The 20,444-nt window shown below is 36.6% G+C and overlaps 1 protein-coding gene across 1 annotated transcript in view; it reads left to right on the plus strand.

Annotated features, from left to right (window-relative positions):
- Window positions 1-963: 963 nt before the first annotated feature.
- Window positions 964-20,444, plus strand: part of HHLA1 (HHLA1 neighbor of OC90) — a 76,729-nt gene continuing 57,248 nt past the window's right edge. Inside the window, exons 1-6 of the mRNA XM_063451049.1 lie at window positions 964-1,033; window positions 6,603-6,700; window positions 10,055-10,114; window positions 15,974-16,054; window positions 18,758-18,841; window positions 18,938-19,021. Of these exons, the coding sequence (XP_063307119.1) occupies window positions 6,625-6,700; window positions 10,055-10,114; window positions 15,974-16,054; window positions 18,758-18,841; window positions 18,938-19,021 (385 nt within the window). The 5' untranslated portion in view covers window positions 964-1,033; window positions 6,603-6,624. The remainder of the gene's footprint in view (window positions 1,034-6,602; window positions 6,701-10,054; window positions 10,115-15,973; window positions 16,055-18,757; window positions 18,842-18,937; window positions 19,022-20,444) is intronic.

Raw genomic sequence — 20,444 nt, forward strand, 5'->3', positions numbered from 1 at the left:
ATAGTGAATTAACTTCCTTTGCTACTGTATGTTTCTGTCAGTTCTATCATATAGATATCTGTGTTGGCCCTTGTCAAATCCTGGATCCCAGCCTGTCGCAACCTTCCTTTTTGGATGATGCTGATGATCATATATTGGGTCATAACAAAGTAACAGTGGTTCTGATTCACAAATCTATAACAGTTTCAATTAGAACCACTTTTCAGCAAAAGTCAAGACAGCAATCCGAGGTCAAGGATTCGAGAGGTACACTATACGACAAGCCAAGGTCAGAGATCGCAGATAACCCGAAAGGCTAGACAGAGTCGGGTCAGTAACAGGAAAAAAGAATCGAAAATCATGACAGGGCACCTACTGCTCAGAAGAGGGATATTATATAGGGTGAACTAAATTACTGTGGGATGGCATCATCACCAGGTGCCAAATTACACAAGGTGGCTGTTACTGGGAAGGGACGACAGAAGGTGTCTGTTAATTCTAAACTAAATAAGCTTTATTTTAATATTTACCTTTCTATTTACCTTTTTATCCATTTTCTTTAGCCTTTATTTATCTCAACAATTTTATATTATTTATATGTATTAGTGTATTTTCTTTTAGTATTTGTATCACATGATCACCTACGGTGAAGATCTGTTTATAAACGTTGTTCTTTTTTTATTATATATATATATGAGTGTATGTGTCTGTATATACAGTATCTGTCCCTTTAAAATAATTCTGGGGTTTCCCTTTTGAAGTGAATCCTACCAAACTATAGTCACATTCTCACAGCTGCTAAATCATCCCACTTAGGGGATTAAATTCTCAACATATCTTGGACACTTTGCATGAATGTTATCTTGTTACACTTAGCTTTGTTCTCTTGGAGACCTTAATACGATTTTTTAAAAGGATTTAATCAAGGTTATCAACCTATCTCAGCTATATCCTATTATCTTCAATTTTAGATTCCTTACTAGACTGAGTCTGTCTGATTACATTCGTTTATATGAATAGAAGTCACCTTCAAATCAAAGCACAAAGAATTCAGGTAAGTCAATATTTATTTATCCATAATGATTGTACTCCGTTGCTAAATCAGAGTCTTATTTGTTATGACTGGGTTTTAAAATTGCTAGAATTTTTTTTTAATTATATTTTTTTAAATCTTCATTAACATATAAGCTTTGTAATATAAAAATGGATTAGAATATATGATTGTATGATTTTAATATAATCCTAAAACATATTATGAATAAAAAAAACAGATTTTTATATAATTTCTTGTTTCAGCTTGGCTATTCTGATAAAGTTCAGTCTGAAAATAAAATCTAATTATCATTTTGTAGAGTCCCATTAAAAAACATTGATGAAGAATTTAATTTTATTTATTTTAGACTGTAAACTTGTGGGCATGGCTCTCAAAACCTACTTCACCAGACTTTCTATCAGACTTCCCTATACGCTATACTTACTTGACCAAGTAATGTATCGATGCCATATACCAACCAACAGAATATACACATTTTTCATGATTTGCAAATACATATTACAGTCACAGTATAAAGAGAAATGCTGTATTGTAAAAACATACATTACAGATGTGTGCATAATAAAAGATTGTATTGAAAAATGACGACGTCTGTCTGTGCAATGCTGTACCATCAAATAATAATTATAAAATTATTTTACATTTAAACCAGTTTAGCGTTTTCACGTTTTAGATTACAGATGTATTTTATTTGCAATTTGTAAACCAACATAAACATAAAATATTCATTCAAATTCATGATATTTTTCCCAATGCTATTTTGGAATATTTTTTTTGTTGCTTAATAAATATAGCCCACAAATGTTCCTAAAGGAAAAAAATTGAAGAGATTCAGTTCTCTGCATCTATCTGAATGGCATGTAGTAAACATTGGGGATGATATTATGCATTTCATATAATTTTAACAGATCATGTGTGAATATGTACATGTGTGCAGTGATTAGTAATGTATGTAGTTATAGTGTAATATGAGATCAAGCAAATGTTTAACAATTCTACCTTTGATTAAGTAGTAATAAAATAAATTGGGAAAATTGCAATATTTATTGCGAAAGCATTGGTCATTGCTTTGCAAGATACAATTTTTCTTCTAATGTGAAATGGCTCTTAAGAAGTGTCATTGATTCTTCTTGGAACACTTCAAATACACAATGTGGGAGATGGACACATTGGCTTAAGATCCATAAGGATCAATAGTTTTCTGGGAAGTTTAAATAATCGAGAATATTTACAATCAGCACGGTCAGAAGCATTCCTCAAACAATATCATGCAAAGCAAATCAAACAATGCGTAATTTCATTGTAAACACATCAACTAAGAAATAGCACAACTATATTCTATGGCCAGGTTGTAATGTTTAGGTGTATGTCATATACAATAATTGATAACAATATGTAGCAATTTCCAGTTAATACATTTGACTAGATCAATGTAAATCGGGTGTTGTTGATGGTGTTGTTGACTAGATCAATGTTGTTGACTAGATCAATGTAAATCGGCTGTTGTCGATGGTGTTGTTGACTAGATCCATTTTGTTGACTAGATCAATGTAAATCGGGTGTTGTTAATGGTGTTGTTGACTAGATTAATGTTGTTGACTAGATTAATGTAAATCGGCTGTTGTCGATGGTGTTGTTGACTAGATCCATTTTGTTGACTAGATCAATGTAAATCGGCTGTTGTCGATGGTGTTGTTGACTAGATCCATTTTGTTGACTAGATCAATGTAAATCAGGTGTTGTTAATGGCGTTGTTGACTAGATCAATGTTGTTGACTAGATCAATGTAAATCGGGTGTTGTTAATGGTGTTGTTGACTAGATCCATTTTGGTGACTAGATCAATGTAAATCGGGTGTTGTCGATGGTGCTGTTGACTAGATCTATGTTGTTGACTAGATTAATGTAAATCATGTACCTGCTTTAGGTACGGTTTCATAGTACTTTTACAAAAATGACTTGTGAATTTTTGTCACTATGACTGAGCAGATTATTCTGTTGAACCCCTTCATGAGTGTGAATATTCTATTAAGTATCTCAGGAAAAGTGATTGATAACATTCATTCTTGTGAATTTGTGCAAAATAATAGAGCTGCAAACAAAGTGGTATGGATTAAAAAGTTATTTCAAACATTGCTTAACCATAGACTTACACGTATATACGTATGTAAGGTGGGGCTGTTGTAGCTGGTCCTGTAAGGTTACCATCTGCAAGAAGATGTCCTGTGGGTCAGTAGTAAAAGTGATCATGATTTATATCATACATCGACTTAACACCTATTTTCACACAGTGGTTTAATTTAATGCATCCATGCAAAGCTCCATTTGTTGTGCTGGTAGGTATCAGCCAGGATAGACATAGCATTACTCTGCTTATAGCAGTATAAGAATTTTCAACAAATATCTGGAATTATTAGGTTTTGGAGACGTAAACAGAAATGCATCAAAATAATGTTGTGCTTTTAATGCCATCTTTCTTTCCCAGTTGCTTTCTGCTATAAATGTGATATAATATTCTCCATAATATGTCTGGGGTTTCAAGTCTATCGTTCTCCGTAAGAAGCCCGCTAAACAAACTGCTAATATTTCAGAATTCTGTGCGATGACTTTTCAAAGTCTTGCGAAACATTCCAGGACTTAACAAAATACTGTTACATGAAAGAGCTAACCATGCGTGACAGCCAAGTCTATAACATTACAACTCACAAAGGCAACAGAACAAACAGCCTGCTATAACTTATAGGAAAATCTCTCGATGAAGTAGATTTAATAGGAGCAACCATGTATAAGCATAGATGCAGACACTGGATTTTAAAATCGTTTCACTTGCTGGAAAGTTTAAATCTTTCTTTGTGACAGTATTTAACAACACTTGCCCAGACTTATGGGCTCTTAAGCAAATACAAATATTAAAAAATGTTTTTTATATATATATATATAAATTGTATACTTTTTTGCATATCTCTTTGTAGAAAATAATAATAATGATCGATTTTCACTTTTTGAAAACAGTTACATTTTTATGCACTATAGTGTGACATTTTAAGACTTGCTATACGTTGTACTTAACATTTGTTTGTGAAGTGATGGGTGTGATCACAGTGTAACACATCAATAGGCTGCGCAGGAATTGCAGTGTGAATTTCTTTGAAGGTGCTACATTCATGACTCATTACCTACCGTGCAACAATATAGTGGCTCTATATAACTGTGTTTCATTACAATAACTCAAAAAAAAAACAACACATATGTTTATGTCACATTTTAAAACATTGATAAACAGTTATGAAGTTACATTGATGCAAAGTTATTTAAAGCATGACGGCGTCCCTTCCAGGGATATAATTATGAGGTACGTTTAATGGTTAGCTTTTGATATTAGCCTTAAGTCTAATATGTCTGCGTTTGGTTTAAGTGTCTATAATCTCGCTAATAGTTGTAGTAGTTTTATGGTGAGTGATAATGGTCCAAGAGTCATGAAAAACGGTAATAGATTAATCATTAAGATGTAACATTATTGATGGAGAATGTTTTTATGAGAGCCTTTGTTATGTTTATTTGGGCAGTTTGTTAATTATAGATTGTAGAGAATGCTGTTTAGAAATTCAGGTTATCAAGTGTAGGGAGCATACCAGCATTAGTATCTAACAAGCTTGCTCAAACGTCTTTTTTGTAACTGTTGACAAAGTGGTGAACGTGTCCCAGTGTCCACATTAACCGTAGTATATCTGCACTTCTTTTTGTATTATTTAATGAACATCATAGTCTGGATATATTAGATTGTGCATGAGGAGGATACTTCCTATGGTCTTTTTAGGATTCAGAACCCCTTGCTCAGTGTGTATTGTCCACATCTCCATCATGAGGCCCATTGAATGATCGAAATGGGTGAAATGATCTAGAGGACGGCCTATTTGGTAGGATAAATGGGAAATGTAAAGGGTTTAGGGTCTCTCTCAGTAATGGTACAATTCAGCTCAAACTAGCTTGAGAACTTAGTGGAAAACCATCAAAGGCAGGTTGTCTGGGTTATTGTTCATTCTATGTTTTGAATTGTTTGACAGTTTATCAGACAGTAGCTGCTTAGTGTTTTTTAGATTCTTGACGTTCTCAAATTCATTTGACTCTGTTGTTGAGTGGTCATGACATTTTTCATAGTATCGTTGTAGGTAGTCTTGCCTGTGTTATTTTTAAATGGCCAAAATTCTGCTTTATTAGCCTACTCATTCAATTTTTGCTTTGTGCAGTTGACATTTTTTTGCATTTTCCTGTGCTCCTATTCCTTTGCATCTTATTCACCCTTTGCCCTCCGCTCTCTTACCGTTGTTCACCAAAATCTTCAATATCTTCCTCTGTTCTGGTATATCCCCACCTCAATTAAAATTACCAATATAACAGCAAAATATTCTGCAGAGCTGTAACATAGGTAAAACAAGACACACCAATTTAAAAACATTCCCTTATGTGTGAATGTTTTCCCATTTGTCTGAGTGAGGTAGTAGCTTTGACATTTCTAAGACTATATAGAGTATATAACACCCCCCCGTTCATTATTTTGTGTCCATTAACAGCAGCGTCTAAATACAGACTGTCCAGGCAGTTATTGTCCCCCAATGCAGGGCCGTTAGATGTGCCACATGTCCTTTGTCTGCCAGAGAAGAGGCAGATCCTCTGCTATCAAAGCATCAGTCAATATTCTCTAATAGTTTAACTGCTTTTTCACCACTAGAACTCCTTAAACAAAATTTCCAGGTCCATTAGAGCTTCCAGTGTCTATGCAGTTATTATGCAATGTGCAGCAATTAGAATAATGAACTCCTATTGACTTTATTGACACAACAATTTTGCCTATAGGGCTCCACATGAAATGGGCTAAATGGGCTATCACGAGTTACTGGAGTTACCAAAGCTTCTCTGTGATTATATTCTTATTGTAATTTGCGCACCACCAGCAGATGGTTATAAACGTCACCTTTTTTGTGTTTAATCAATACTAAACATATAATAAAATTACAATTTCAGTTATACAAACAAACACAAAACCTGTAAGTAATTCAGTACAGAAAAATAAAGGAAGGAAACATCTCCAGAGGTTCCGTTACCATGCTATCCTCCTGGTGTGAATAGGTGTCTTCATATGCCTTTGATAATGTTTTGTACAGTTAGTTTGTCTGGTGTACATTGGACACACCATAATTATTGCACAGACATTGATGTGGTTTATAGTAGTATCATAGTTTGTAGCATAATTAACTGCAAATTACCAAATGCTAGTAATCTAAACCTAGGAAAATATATGAAGTCTATGCATATGCAAAAAGACAAAAACACTCAAATACTAGACTTTTGCAGGGTGGAAAAATTTGGTTTGGCTGAATCGATTCATTAGGGAAAAAAGCATTTTCCGGGTACTCTAAAATTAGTCTATAGGGTGGTTCAGCGTTATGGAATTTGGATGACCCACTGATTTCCTGAAATTTGTACAAATCCCAGTTAATTTGAAACCAAATGCAGAAGCCTATCATATATCTAGGTAAATAACAGTGATACCGTTATTATCTTTTTAATAGCATCCTTAACGGATGACTCAAGATGCCATATTCCTCACTGAATGCTTCCATGAGGCTGGTGACCATACTGATATGGTTTCATCTAATCTGGAACACAGGTAAGGGATCCACATACATATTGACTAAATTTATTTCTAATTTCCAGGCTGGCGTTGACTGGAATGATAATTTCGAGATCTATTTTTGCTTTTTCTGATTAAATATTTCTATTTTAATAACGCAGGGATTTCCATTATTTTACATAAAGAATGTTTTTGTGATAAAATAAAATGACATAAAAATTAGATACAGCAAAAAAAAAATTAAAATTGATCATTTATTATAAAACCACAGCTGGCACACGACTGTCAAGTTATATGTTTATTCACAAAGAATTCTTCACATTCTGAAATCTTACATTCAGTTTTAAGTCTGAATTCAAAGTTTTGTGGTGTAAATATTGTTTGTTAATCTGCTTATTATGTTCATATAACTGTGATAGGAAAGCATCATGTTGAAATAAATCATATATATTGAATATTTTTCCAGAAATATAAGTTCCGGATATAAAATACCAATTTAATTTAATTTAAATATGTCATAAATCACTTCTGAAATATTTGCAAAGTGCTACAGACCCAATTCCCTTTCTGATGGTTCAGAGTACCTTAAATATCTCAGAATCTTAATTCCTCCCGATACTGCTAAACCTCATCATTGTTACTACCTTACGATTCTGGATGGGTGTGGAGACGACATGAAAGTCTGGCCATGCTTTTCAGAGTTTGGCCATATAAATTTGGTCAAGATGAATTTACTATCCAGACTACTTTATCTCTTCCAAACAATCTTGATTCACCTAACCAGGACCCTTTTCCGATATGTGTGGAAAGGCAGCAGGCCTAGACTAAAAGTGTCCCAACTTACAATCCCAAATACAAATGGGTGGTTTGGGTCTCCCCTACTTCTTTAATTATCACCAGGCAGACTGGCATCAAGTAATTTCTCTGAAATATTGGTCTTGGCTGGAACAAAGTTTGACCACAGATAGGATTCCATTGGGCACCTGGCTGGAATCTAAGGATTTGCCAAATAACATATGAGCACACTCATTTATTGAAACCTCTCTGAAAGATTCATTTTAAAATATCGATGAACTGGTATGATAGACCCCAAAGAAACACAAGATATCCACATAGGATGGTTGGAACACCGGTACACATTTTTTTTTGTCAATCTTTATTTATAGTGTGCAAGTAAGAACATAATGCTTGATAACCCACTGTGGTAAACATGGATTATGGAGTATGGCTTGTGTTGTGGGTATTGTGGTCACTGGCAGCCCGTGGTAATAACATAGTGACTGTGATGTGATCCATATAAACTGCACAGTGAGCGTGCAAATTAGTATGCTGAGCATGGAGTGCGCATGCTGGAGTCCCAGTCATTATATTGCAGCCCTATTGATGCAATGCAGATTAAGTAAGTTAGTAGGACTCTGGCATCTAAATGGGGTTTGAGTACTAATTAGTGTGTAGCGTATGCGTATAAATTAACAGGCTAGAGTGTAAGAGTAACAGACAACTTCAGTCAACGTGAGTGGGTTAGGTGGTACAATATAACTGATGCAAAGTTCTCTTTGGGTGATATACTTGGCACAGTCCTCCGACCATGATGTCAGCCGATTCCCGTACTGGGCAGACTGAGAGCGGATGATTGAAGGTACCGGAGAGTGATGGAAAGTTGTGGGCGAAGAGAGGCCTCACCCCAGCCCCAGGCCTTGTGTAATGTCGGCATCTATTTTCCATAGATTCTGGAACTTTGTGAGACCATGTCTCTTCCTGTTTAAGGCCCTGATGTTCCTGTGCTGCCAGTGGTGGGCGGTCTTCCGGCGATGTGGATGATGCCTCGGAGGGGGTCTCTGTGCGACCTTCTGCCTGGGTGGTCATTCGACATGTGTAATGTGAGCAGGGTGAAATGCTTTCCCCGAGACAGGCCCATTCTGCCCCACATCGCCAGTCCTCTCTGCCTCCCTTCCTTGGGTAGAAGGCAGTTGAGTAGTGCGCTGTTCCAGCTTCTCCCAAAATCGGGTAAGGTTTAGGTCCAGTTGCGTGAGCAACGGCTGCATGGTTACAGGCACTGATGGTCGGTTTGTGTCCACCATTTTGCTGAGCCCAGTGCAGTTGGAGCGTGAGTTATATTAGACAATAGGAGGCAGTGGCAGTGCATGTGCCGGATTGGTGGGGATCAAGATAACCCCCACTGGTCCATAGGTGGGGAACGGGAGCCTAGTCTGGGATCTGCAACAAGTTGTGGTGGCGGGAGAGCGGCTGTCTCCCCCGGGCCGACCATGCTTCTAGGCCACAAGATTTGTCCGAGTGATGTCGGTAAGGAAGTCCACATGTGTGGTATCGGTGCGGAAGTCATAAAGTCCCCTTTCGTTAAGAAGCCACACTATGTTGTGTTACAGCCTCTACTCAGTGAAAATTGGCAAGATAAGCGGTAAGATGCGGGAGCTGCTGTAACCTGCGTCTGCTCAGGTCAGCGATCAAGCTCCACCCGCCCACAGTACACATTTTTTGAGAATGTTCCATCATTCCCACTTTGGAAATGGGTCTTTGACACATGCAGATGAGGAAATTGACAAGATGCCGATATCAAGGCCCCAAAAAACATCTTAAGACTCTTGCTTCCTGCAGCACAGTCCTTGATCCGTGTCCTCTGGATGCATTTGGGATTGACAACATACTGATCTGGCTAGATTGAGTTGAGGAAGTCAGATTGAGGAACAGGTTGCTGCCATAAAGGACTAAAAAAACAACAACTTATTGTCTGGAGGATCTGGCTGGTCTTTTTTGGTGATTCCTTTTCCTTTCACAATTCATTCCTCCCTTCCCACTCCCCTCCTGTTTTTCCTCTCTCTAACCCATCTATCTGTTTGATCTCAATTTATGTATTTTTCTACTATTTGGGGTTCATGCTCAGGTACTCCACATATTTGCCTGGGCTGACAGTTAGTCTACTTGCCTTGAGTTCACTCTTGAATCATTGCATTTGCATCTTTATAGTTTTTGGGGGGTTTTAGTACTGTTCTGTTTACTCTGCCAGTCCGTTGGGCTTCAACCTCTGATGAGCATCCTATATACTACACCTTTTGTCTGAATCTCAGTTTTTCTTTGTATTGGCTGAGGATTTTTTTATCCTGTATAAAGCCTTGTTAAAAAAAAATCAATTAATACAAAATAAAAATAAAGCTTTCATAGGTTACAAAAGTACATTGTATGTCAGTAAATATCACTCTTGATGTAAAGGATACCATCCAATGCAGAATTAAAAATCATTAAAAAAACGGAAAACTAAAAAAAAAATGATATTTACTAGAACATACTCTTTATGATCTGAATGTCCCTTTCTTTCAGTTTTAAGAAGTTCATAAAATTTGTCAAATATTACTATCCCTTTATTTTTTTCAGGATTAAGTTCTTCGGAAAATAAACACAGAGAAAAGAGAGTGGCGATACTGGGTACAACAGGTAATGCAAAAATATACAATGTGTGCAGGATATCAGCACTGCAGTGGGTCATGGCATGAGACACGATAGCCGAGTATTAGATGAAAGGAATGTATTGATAGTAGGTAATTTTAGAGAGAGATGGAATAACAGAGCGATGAAGAGTGAAGTGAAATGACTACCGATGGAAGGAAAATAAGAGGCATGATTGCTGATAGGGGGAAAGGGAAGAGGAGCCATGGCTGAGAAAGTTGAAGGAAGGATACACGGTGAGAAGGGTGATGGAGGGAGGAGAAAGGAAATTATAAGACCAATGATGGCGAAAGGGAAGAGGGAAATTATGGTTGATGATCTAGTGCAGGGGTAGTCAACCTCCAGCATGCCAGATGTTGTGGGCTATATCTCCCATGATGTTTTGCCAGCATTATGGCTTTAAGAGCATGATGAGAAAATAGAATCCACAACATCTGGACTGCCAAAGGTTGTCTACCCCTTATCTAGGAAGTGTGTGTATAATAAGATTCATTTTTCTCATACATAAGAGACTTGAGTTGAAATACATTTGTATAATGAGTCTTATTATCACTTATTTGTTTTATTTTTCATAGGGGGTATTTATCAAAATTGGGGAAAATACACATTTCCTTTGCTCTGTATTAGTTAAAGGGAAAACTATAATTTTATGTCTAGCCATTTGCTCCCAGTAACATCCATATGTATTTCTGTTATAGAGTGCAAACTCTTGACGACATTATTGACATAAATTTATTTAAAAACGTACAAGAGAAGAAAAAAGCAGAAAAAAACAACAAAGGAAATAAAGTGCAGAGAGATTGTCTATAGTGCAGTCACAGGAAGTAATAGAAGCTTTCATTGTGTTTTACAGAATATTACCATCATTTTATTTTCTTATACCAAACATCATACAAATACTCTGTGCATTATGATAAAAATACTATTGTAAATATTTGTATTGCAAGAGGATTGCCATGAGTGAAACATCTCGAGTCGCTAACCTTGGTATATTTTAGATTCAAGTGGAACGCACTATGCATTTGTTTATTTTGTATTGTTGTTTTTTTGTCTTTTCATGTTGAAAGCAATCATCCAGAGTTGAAGTATGTCTGCTGAGATCTTGCATACACGTTCATATTGTAGGGACAATACAGGATGGAAAAAATAGCAATCCATTGAAAATACAAGTATTTACAATACTATTTTTATCACAGTGCACAGAAGACGCTTCCTTCATAATGATGGTTAGAGTTAGGCAAAAAAAAAAAAATTTGACTAAAAAGGAATTTTGTGAGTCTGAAAAAATATTTTTTCTTTATTTTATTTATTGTGTATACTGTGTAGGGTTTCTCTTCTTTTGCTGTTTTTTTTTTTTAAAGTATTCTAATTAGTATATTATACACTCAAGATTTTTCACTAAACCAGAAACTTGACAAGAGAACTGCAAATATTAACCCAAGTCGAGATGGAAAATGCTTAAATTGGGGATTTTTCTCCAATTCATCTATTTTAGCCTGGCATGCTGAAGTCCATTGATTTATTGACAAGCCACTTCTAAACCGCAGCCTGTTTATACCAGGAACCAATTATTAACTTTCCTGTATTTTAAGAAAGTGTCAAGTTAATTTCCAAACACAAGAATAAATTATATTACAATCTGTTTTGTGCATCTCTTCCTAGTATATAGAGTGGGCTATGGCTAAGTCACCATGATAAAGCGCATGTATTATCTACCATAAGCTACTGACAGATTTGGTCGATATTCCCCTCAGTCCCATTAGCTGTTAGCCTCCATTCAGTCACATTCTACTAAAGGCAACCATACAACATCAATCCCTTGAATAACACTATTCATACCTATGAATATCAACCAAGCCTGCTAAAACATCTTCCAGAACGGCCCAATATAGTTTAGTGTCTTTTTGAGTCCTCTCCTTTCAATCCACAAGGGATCACTATTTATAACTAGAAAAGCTACAATTTCTGGGGAAATTGTGAAGTGTTCTTGCCTCCACCAGTAGTATACAACTGGAGTGGGCGGAGTAACTGTTATTATTTATTTATATAGCACATTTAATTGCAACGTTGTTGCACAGTTACATTAAAACATACAGTTATAAAAACATTAGCAGGTGCAAATGGCCCTGTCTATGACATCACTTGCTGCTGCAGCCTTGCACAGGTCAGAGTATTTTTGCGGTTGCCATCTTCAAACGGTCGTATTTTAAAAACTATAAATCCTACAGTGAAGAGCTTTATATTGTGAGAATCACAAGACCCAGACCTACATTTTGATGTATAGTATGTCTCTGAGATATTAACAAGGAAGGCACAGTCGCAGTTTAGAAATTGCCCTTCAAATGTGAGCTTTGCAGAGTGGCGTTTCAATGAATGTCAATGGACTGCGTGAGTTGCAAACAAATGGTCATATTGCGAAAACAATCAGGACTATGGCTTAGCCGTGGACATTTTTAGTGGCAGGAGGGATAGCTGAACGTTTTGATATAAGATTTGTGTAGGTGGGCTTGAAAATGAGGGAGTAGTGGCAGTTTAGAAATCATGTCCTGATTTTTCAGCTTTTGCCAGCTCCCACTCTAGCTATGCCATTCATTCCTATGGGACAAATTTCGCCACAAGAATGACGATATTCCGAGAACCATTCAGCGAAACGTTCCACAAAGTAATAGCAACGCGATCGGGAACAATCTGCACGTTTTGGTAAATTTTTGTCTATGTAGTGTAAAAACTGTGGGAGGAGTTAGGGTGGCAAATTTGGCTATAATAAGAATAATAATAATAATATATATGTGAGATAACATTAAGTGGTCTTGCTACGCAAGAACACTTAATTACTGTGAATCCAATGTGGGCTGTTATATTAACCCCCTCATCATACTTCAAATGCAGGTCACCAGGACAGCTTTAAAAAAATATCATTGAAATACAACTCAAAGGCCTGTCTTGGTATATATAATTATCATGGGTCCACTATAAGTAAGACTCTATTTAAACTTGTGTCCACCCTCAAGCTTCACAAGCCCTCTCATGCTATCCAGTGCAGTGGGGAACTAAATTAGAGAGGGCCCTGGTGCAAGAATTTTAGAAAGGCCCATCATAAGGAAGGCCAAAAGGTAGATTCCAATCTGTCATACAACTCGCACAATACTTTGCCAGCTGGGGATCGATCATTTGCCCATCCTTCAGGGTTGTATTTAGCACTGAGCAGTGTTTGAATGTAAGCATGTTTTTGTATATAGTAGTGTTGTGCGTAGTGTTGTGTGATTTTATGTACTGTTGCCATTTGAAAACACAGGTTTACTTGTGTGTAGTGTTTGCTTTTGAACGAAGAGGTGTGTCTGTATATAGTGTTGGCGTTAGAATGCAGGAAAGTATTTGTGTATAGTGTCGACGTTTGAATTCTGAGAAGTATACATATATGCTGCCCTCTCTCCCCCCCACACACAGATACACACACATACAGACACACATGCAGATACAGACTCACATTGACACACATATAGTTGCAAACACTGACACACATACAGTTACAAACATTGACACACATGCAGATTCGAAGGCACACAGATACACACAATAACACACATACAGATGAAGAGATATACACATACAATGACACAAATGTAGATACAAACACTGACACTCACAGATACACATAGATGCACATACAGACACACCAATATATACACAGACACACATGCAGACACACAGATTCACATACATACACACATATTCACATACAGACACACAGATACACATACATACACACAAATATACTACGGAGACACATGCAAATAGACAGACACACATATACACATGCAGACACACAAATACACATGCAGACACACATGCAGAAACACAAACACATACAGACACACATGCAGATACACAGATACACAGGTACACATACAGACACACATGCAGATACACAGATACACATACAGATGCACAGATGCATAGATACACAGATACATATACACATACCGGTACACAGACACAGTGGCACACATACAGACACACAGAGACACAGAAACACATTCTAACACACACATCTGGTGGCACTGTCCGCTCACGCAAAGCTACTGGACCAACATTGTGACAATGGTTAAAATCGTGACAGGTACACAACTACTTCATACCCCTCACACTCTGTTGTTCCTGATCCTACCCACCTCACTCCCCAAGACACAAAAAACCCTCCTGACACATCTCCTTACTGTGGCCAATCTGCTCATTCCAGTAAAATGTACAAGTCTCCACAGTCAGAGAATGGGTAGCTAAAGTGGACTCAATCAAAACCATAGAAGAGATCCTTGCCTCCATCTCCCACAGATACACACTTTTCAAGGAGAAATGGGAACCATGGGTGAGACTCATGGCCGATGATTAAGTTTGACTACCCGTAGTTTAAACCCTTCCTTAATGAGACACTGTCCCAGAAGGGCCATCTGCACCGCGTTTACGTGGTACGACACATCTAACTCACACAACCACCTGATGTGGCCTGGCTGTGCAGCCTGAGCTACTACACAGACCACTTGGTCTGCTTGCTACACATACTGGCACATATCTACCACCTCAGAGGACCACGTCAGGCTTAGCTAAGATGCAACCACAAACACGAGGGCAGTGGCGGACAATACAGTAACCACAACAATGGTCAGGGATATTTTCCCAGAGTTAACGACCGGTTCAGGAAATAGAAAATGCCCAGTTTCAGTTTCAGGTTCTACAATAGCAAATGTAAAATTCTTGTAAAAATTTATCTATTCAAAAATGTATCTATTCAAAAATGTATCTATTTAATGCGATGTCAGTTGTCGCCCTTGATGTAAACGCAAACACTCCCTTTTTCCTTTCTGTACCCTTTTACTATGAATACGATTTCCTTCGAAAAACCAATAAATAATTATTTTTTTAAAATAGAAACACATTCTAATATACAGACACACATGCAATATGTAAATGTTTTTAGCCACCCTCCCTTTTTCTACCTTTTGGGGGAAGGAGGGTGGTGTCCTTGGGGTCCGGTTTGCTGGTTGGGAGTCAAAGGCCCCCAGTCCACGCTTTAATCCTCTCTAGCCATTCCCTCCTGCATAGCTCGGTGTTAACTGGAAGGAAGAGACCGACTTTCACTTCCTGAGCGCTGCACTGTTAAAGGGCCACAATGCACGATTGAGCCCCTGAAGACACATTGCCATCTGTGTCCATAAGTGCACAGGCCACGCAATGGGCCCCCTCAACACACGGTGGTTCTGCCGCTGACTCTTCACAAGCAATGTAGACATATTGTGCAGATTTCACAAGGTGAGTTTGTGTACCTATCAGAGTGTGGGTAGTGAGTGTGTCTGTATCAGAGCATAGGTGAATGTGTCAGAGTGTGTTCATGTAACAATGAGTGTGTGTGCATTGCTGTCAGATTGTGCATTGAAGACAGAGTGAGTTTGTTAGTAGTTACAATGACATGAGACCCCTGTTGTCTCATAACATTGTTTAAAAAAGCAACCCTGAAAAAGTACAACCTGCAGAACTGGTGGTTGGTGCGTAGAAAGTTGCCTAGTGCCATATATGGTTTTGTGTCACCGTGGTCTAAGGAGACATGCCAAGCCAAGTGAAGTGGTCCTGAGCTGGATCATGAATCATGAATACATTGCTGCATGCTTTGAATTTCTGGTCTCCTACTAAGAAAACGATTGAATATCACTATATCTGTTACTGGGTTTAAAAGAAAAATCACAACTCTCCAATTACATGATGTCATTGTATTGCAGTCAGAGACGTTACAGATGTTTTTAACAATAAATAAAAACACGTGCTTAGGGGTAACTTGACATTTTTGTTTTTCAGAAATTCCTGCTGCTTCCGTTGATCTTTCTCAGTTCAATTTCACTGATCTGGTAAATGGAATGCTCAGAAAAGCAGTGAAAGGTAAAGTGTATAATTAAACTGCTTGTCGTTGTTGATGGTATTAGTCTGAATTTTCATTGTTTAAAAAAACAAACAATTATTTAATTAATCACCATACAATTACCCTTGAGGCAATCGAGAAAAGTAAGCATTGAATATATTCACACATAAATAGTACGTGCCAGAGACAAACCTAGGGTTTCCAGTGCTCTTGGCGAGATAACATTGCGACATTATACCAGCCCCATTTCATAAAATTATATTCCTGTTCACAAAAGGGAAAACCATGCATTTTAAAGCACATTTAAAGAGTGTATTATTTATCGTTAAGACTGATATATACCCCATGCAGAGGGCAATATATACCCCCTTTATTGATTGTCTACTTTCATGGAGTGATTTAATGAGCAACAAAGACTATATAATGTATATGATGCGTATCAGCAGTGTGATCAAAAATGTTAGGGCCCCTTACAAAATCTTTCCCGGCCCACCATTAGCAAATACAAAGTCTCAGACAAGTGCAGACCCACACTGATACACAATCCCAGACATACACATTCAATATGCAAACTGCCACTGGACCTTCTGGATCACAACCCATGGTATGGGTTTAAAAATACTGTGTTTAAATCAGAGTTCATGTCTCCCTTTTCCCTTATTTGATTCATCCTTAGTACATTGGAAGGATGCGAAATGACATTACATTCTATTTGAGCTGATGCAAGTCTTAAAGGTCTGATTGTTGGCCTCTTCCATCATAACTCTTCCAGTTAAAGGATATTTTGATATATTTCCAGATATATTCTATCTAGGATTGAGAAGTGGGACCTCTGTTTGGTCTGGCACCGTACAAAAGTATAGACTATACTCCCTGACATTGGTCTCGATCATCCAATCACACAATTTTATATTTAGCATGACAATATTCCCAATGGATTAAGAATATTTTTAACATACATACACTGCACGTATTTAAGGTATAACAGCTCTCAGTGTATTTATAACCAGTTTTGAACTGAGAACACATTTACAAACTCACAGGGACAATGTCTGGTCAAAAAAAATGAAATCTATGGATCCAAAATTTGCTAGATAGTTCCTGGTGTTCTACTGTGCATGAAAGAGAATTATTTTACCGAAACACTTGATAAGGATGATAAAAGCCCAACCTGCCTAAGGAAGTATGTGTTGAATTCAGTTTTTATTTAAAAATAGTCTGCTGATGGACGCAGTATAAGAATGGTTTTTTTTTTCAGTATTCTGTCCGTACATTTTTTTTTGTTGCACTGATATTTAACTCAAACTAAATTTGAATTTCAAGAAAAATCTACCAAATTAAAAAGTAATACATTTTAATGTAGAAAAGATTGTATAAAGCAAAATGATTTCTGATAAATTAAATACTAGACATGTTATGCAGGCACATAGGTAGTTATATAAAATGTGTAAAATGGGCTACACAAAGTACTTACAAAAATTAGTGCAATACAACAATGCGTTCTACTATCTTGTGTGATTATACTCAATGTCTACTTTTCTGCCACAATTTTACTGTGTAGGAATCATGTGAAATACACATTCCCCAGTGCATTCTACAATAAACATTTGCACCATGCTTTGTGTAGCTCTTTTTATGATTCTCTTTTTATTGAAACTATCAAATTGTGACAAAGGAAGGCTAAAACAGAGCCAAAGGAAACAAAAAGAATATAAACGAATACAAATAATTACATATCTTTCATAGTAACAAACAGGATTGAACAGAAATACATCGAGTAACATTGCTAGCAAATTATTCCTATAATAACCAAAGTATGAAAATCATTTTATAGGCTTGTTCATTATGATTGACACAGATAGAAATGGAGGCAGTAGCCTTTCAAATCTCTTGCCTGCCTGAAGGTTCTGTAGGTGCGTGTAAGTTTTAAATGTAGGCCAGTTGTGCTGCATGGTAAACGTGTCAAAAGAGTGGAAAACCCAGCACTCTGAACCTATTGGGTATATACACATTCACCTGTTTAACTCCCGATCTTTTAATTATGTGGAGACGGACAATGTCTGAAATAGGTATAGGAAGCACGGGAGTAAATTTATTTTCACCTACGCTAACCTCCCTAACCATGAGATGGAAAGGACCTGCCAAGTTTTGAGGTCCTATGACGCTTGTCTAAACATGGGAGTGTAGTTGAGGGAATAGGTCTGGGAAAGGTTTACAGGAAGATCGATGTCCAAGTAAGATATACTTAAACTGTCGAACTGAAATTGGTATTCTGATTCTAGAAAGGCCCTCGTCTCATTCAAGCTAAGTGGGAGAGCTTGATGGACTTTAATTATTTGTCAACTTAGATAATTATGTAACTATGTATGTAGGTTCATTTTATCTATATTTATACCCAGATACTTCAGCATCTCTTCTAGCAACCACAGTAACTGAGGTTATTTATGAATATTAACTGCAGGAATGCTACTACTCATAAGGAGTCCACATCACACCTTTTAATATAGATGATTATGGAAAATGTGTATTAATTCAAACCCTGAAACATATATCTTTTATAAGTATCATTATCAAGTGGATAGTTTGACCAGCTAAAACGTGAATGTGTTTCATGCTCATAGAATTGCATACATTTAAGGAATACAAATTTTTTTTATTCTCTAAACCACAGGCATAAAAAAAATGTCTCCTCTATATAAATCTTTGATTCTTTTTTTTTTCAGGAGCCAAAAATGTCTTCTCGTTTTTGAGTGTGACGTCATACAGCTCCATGGCATTCCACAAAGTCTCAATCCTAATTTATAATAGTATGTTTCACTGATTATATATATATTTTTCTCTTCAGAATCAAATAAAACCATTGAATTACAACGCATGATGTATATCTTCTTTTTCCTTCACAGTTTCAAACATAAAATATGTAGACTATCAAAAATTTCCCATGAGATACTGTTACTGTTTAAACAATCGAACTAATGACTTGGCAGGTGAGTTTTCAATAGTTTTTGACATGCAATACACAATTATAGAGACAATATAATGAAATTCAAATTACTGGTTGCCACACTTAAAATTTTATTATAGTTTACAGAATAATCTTTTAGAAAATTGCTGTAATAAGTGTTTAGTTTCTGTTGCAAAACTCAGAGACAGCCTTAACAGTCAAAAAATGGGTTTGTCAACTCTAAAATAAATAGAAATATCTGGATAATAAATACCAGGTGGTATCGTAAAATCTATTAATTTACTGGATAGTATCATTGAAATATCGCGACACTGTTAAGGTGTCTATGAAGACTTGTGCAGTGCAGAAAACGTTTGTTCAACAAATCAATTTGCCCCCACCCCAATTTTTTTCGGTAGGCCATGGAGCAATTGGGTCCATGCAGCACTTGTACAAATTTCATCCATGCAAATGATTCAGGAGAAACAAGTTGAACTAACCAAAAGGGCACAAAAAGTGGCCAATCATTGGACTGCAAAATATACACAATATTAATATTTAATGGTATGTGTATATATGATATATTATATAAACATACCATTACATATTAATATAGATATGTATACAATGCCAAAAGACCAGAGTATTGCAGTATGCATGATACCTTTTTTATTGGACTAACATAATACTTCAAAGACACGCTTTCAAGAGTTTTTCTCTCCTTCAGGTCTGAAGCAATATATACACTGAACAAAATGATAAACGCAACACTTTAGTTTTTGCCCCCATTTTTCATGAGCTGAACTCAAAGATCTAAGATTTTTTCTATGTACACAAAAGGCCTACTTTTCTCAAATATTGTTCCCAAATCTGTCTAAATCTGTTAAGTGAGCACTCCTCCTTTGCCGAGATAATCCATCCACCTCACAGGTGTGGCATATCAAGATGCTGATTAGACAGCATGATTATTGCAAAGGCAATTCTTTTTTTTCCTGAAAATAAATCCAGTTAAAAATAAGATGACCAAATTCAAACCAAATTATGACTGAATAGAATAGTATTTTACCATTCAAATTCAGGTTCACATAGTTAACATGGTTATGGTTAACATTCACTCATATGAGCATTCCGTTAGTTTCGAGCATTCAGTTGTGAATTTTAAGCATTCAGTCTTAGCTGATCCCTGGTTTATTTATGTATTATTGATAGTCAGGCTTGTCTGTTAGAGCAAATAATTTAAGAAAGTACTATGGTACTCCGCAGATGTGGCCAAAATAGTAAAAAAACAAAAAGTTAGCATTTAGTAATTATAAAAAAAACCAGATGATGAAGATAGACTGATCTATAAGATTAGGCAGAAAGAGGCTAAGCAAGTTATAAGAGCTTACAAATCACACACAGAAGAGAAAATAGCACAGTCCGTAAAAAAGGGGGACAAAACATTTTTTAGATACATAAATGAGAAA

The sequence above is a fragment of the Pelobates fuscus genome, chromosome 4, assembly GCF_036172605.1.
Source record: "Pelobates fuscus isolate aPelFus1 chromosome 4, aPelFus1.pri, whole genome shotgun sequence".
NCBI lineage: Eukaryota > Metazoa > Chordata > Amphibia > Anura > Pelobatidae > Pelobates > Pelobates fuscus.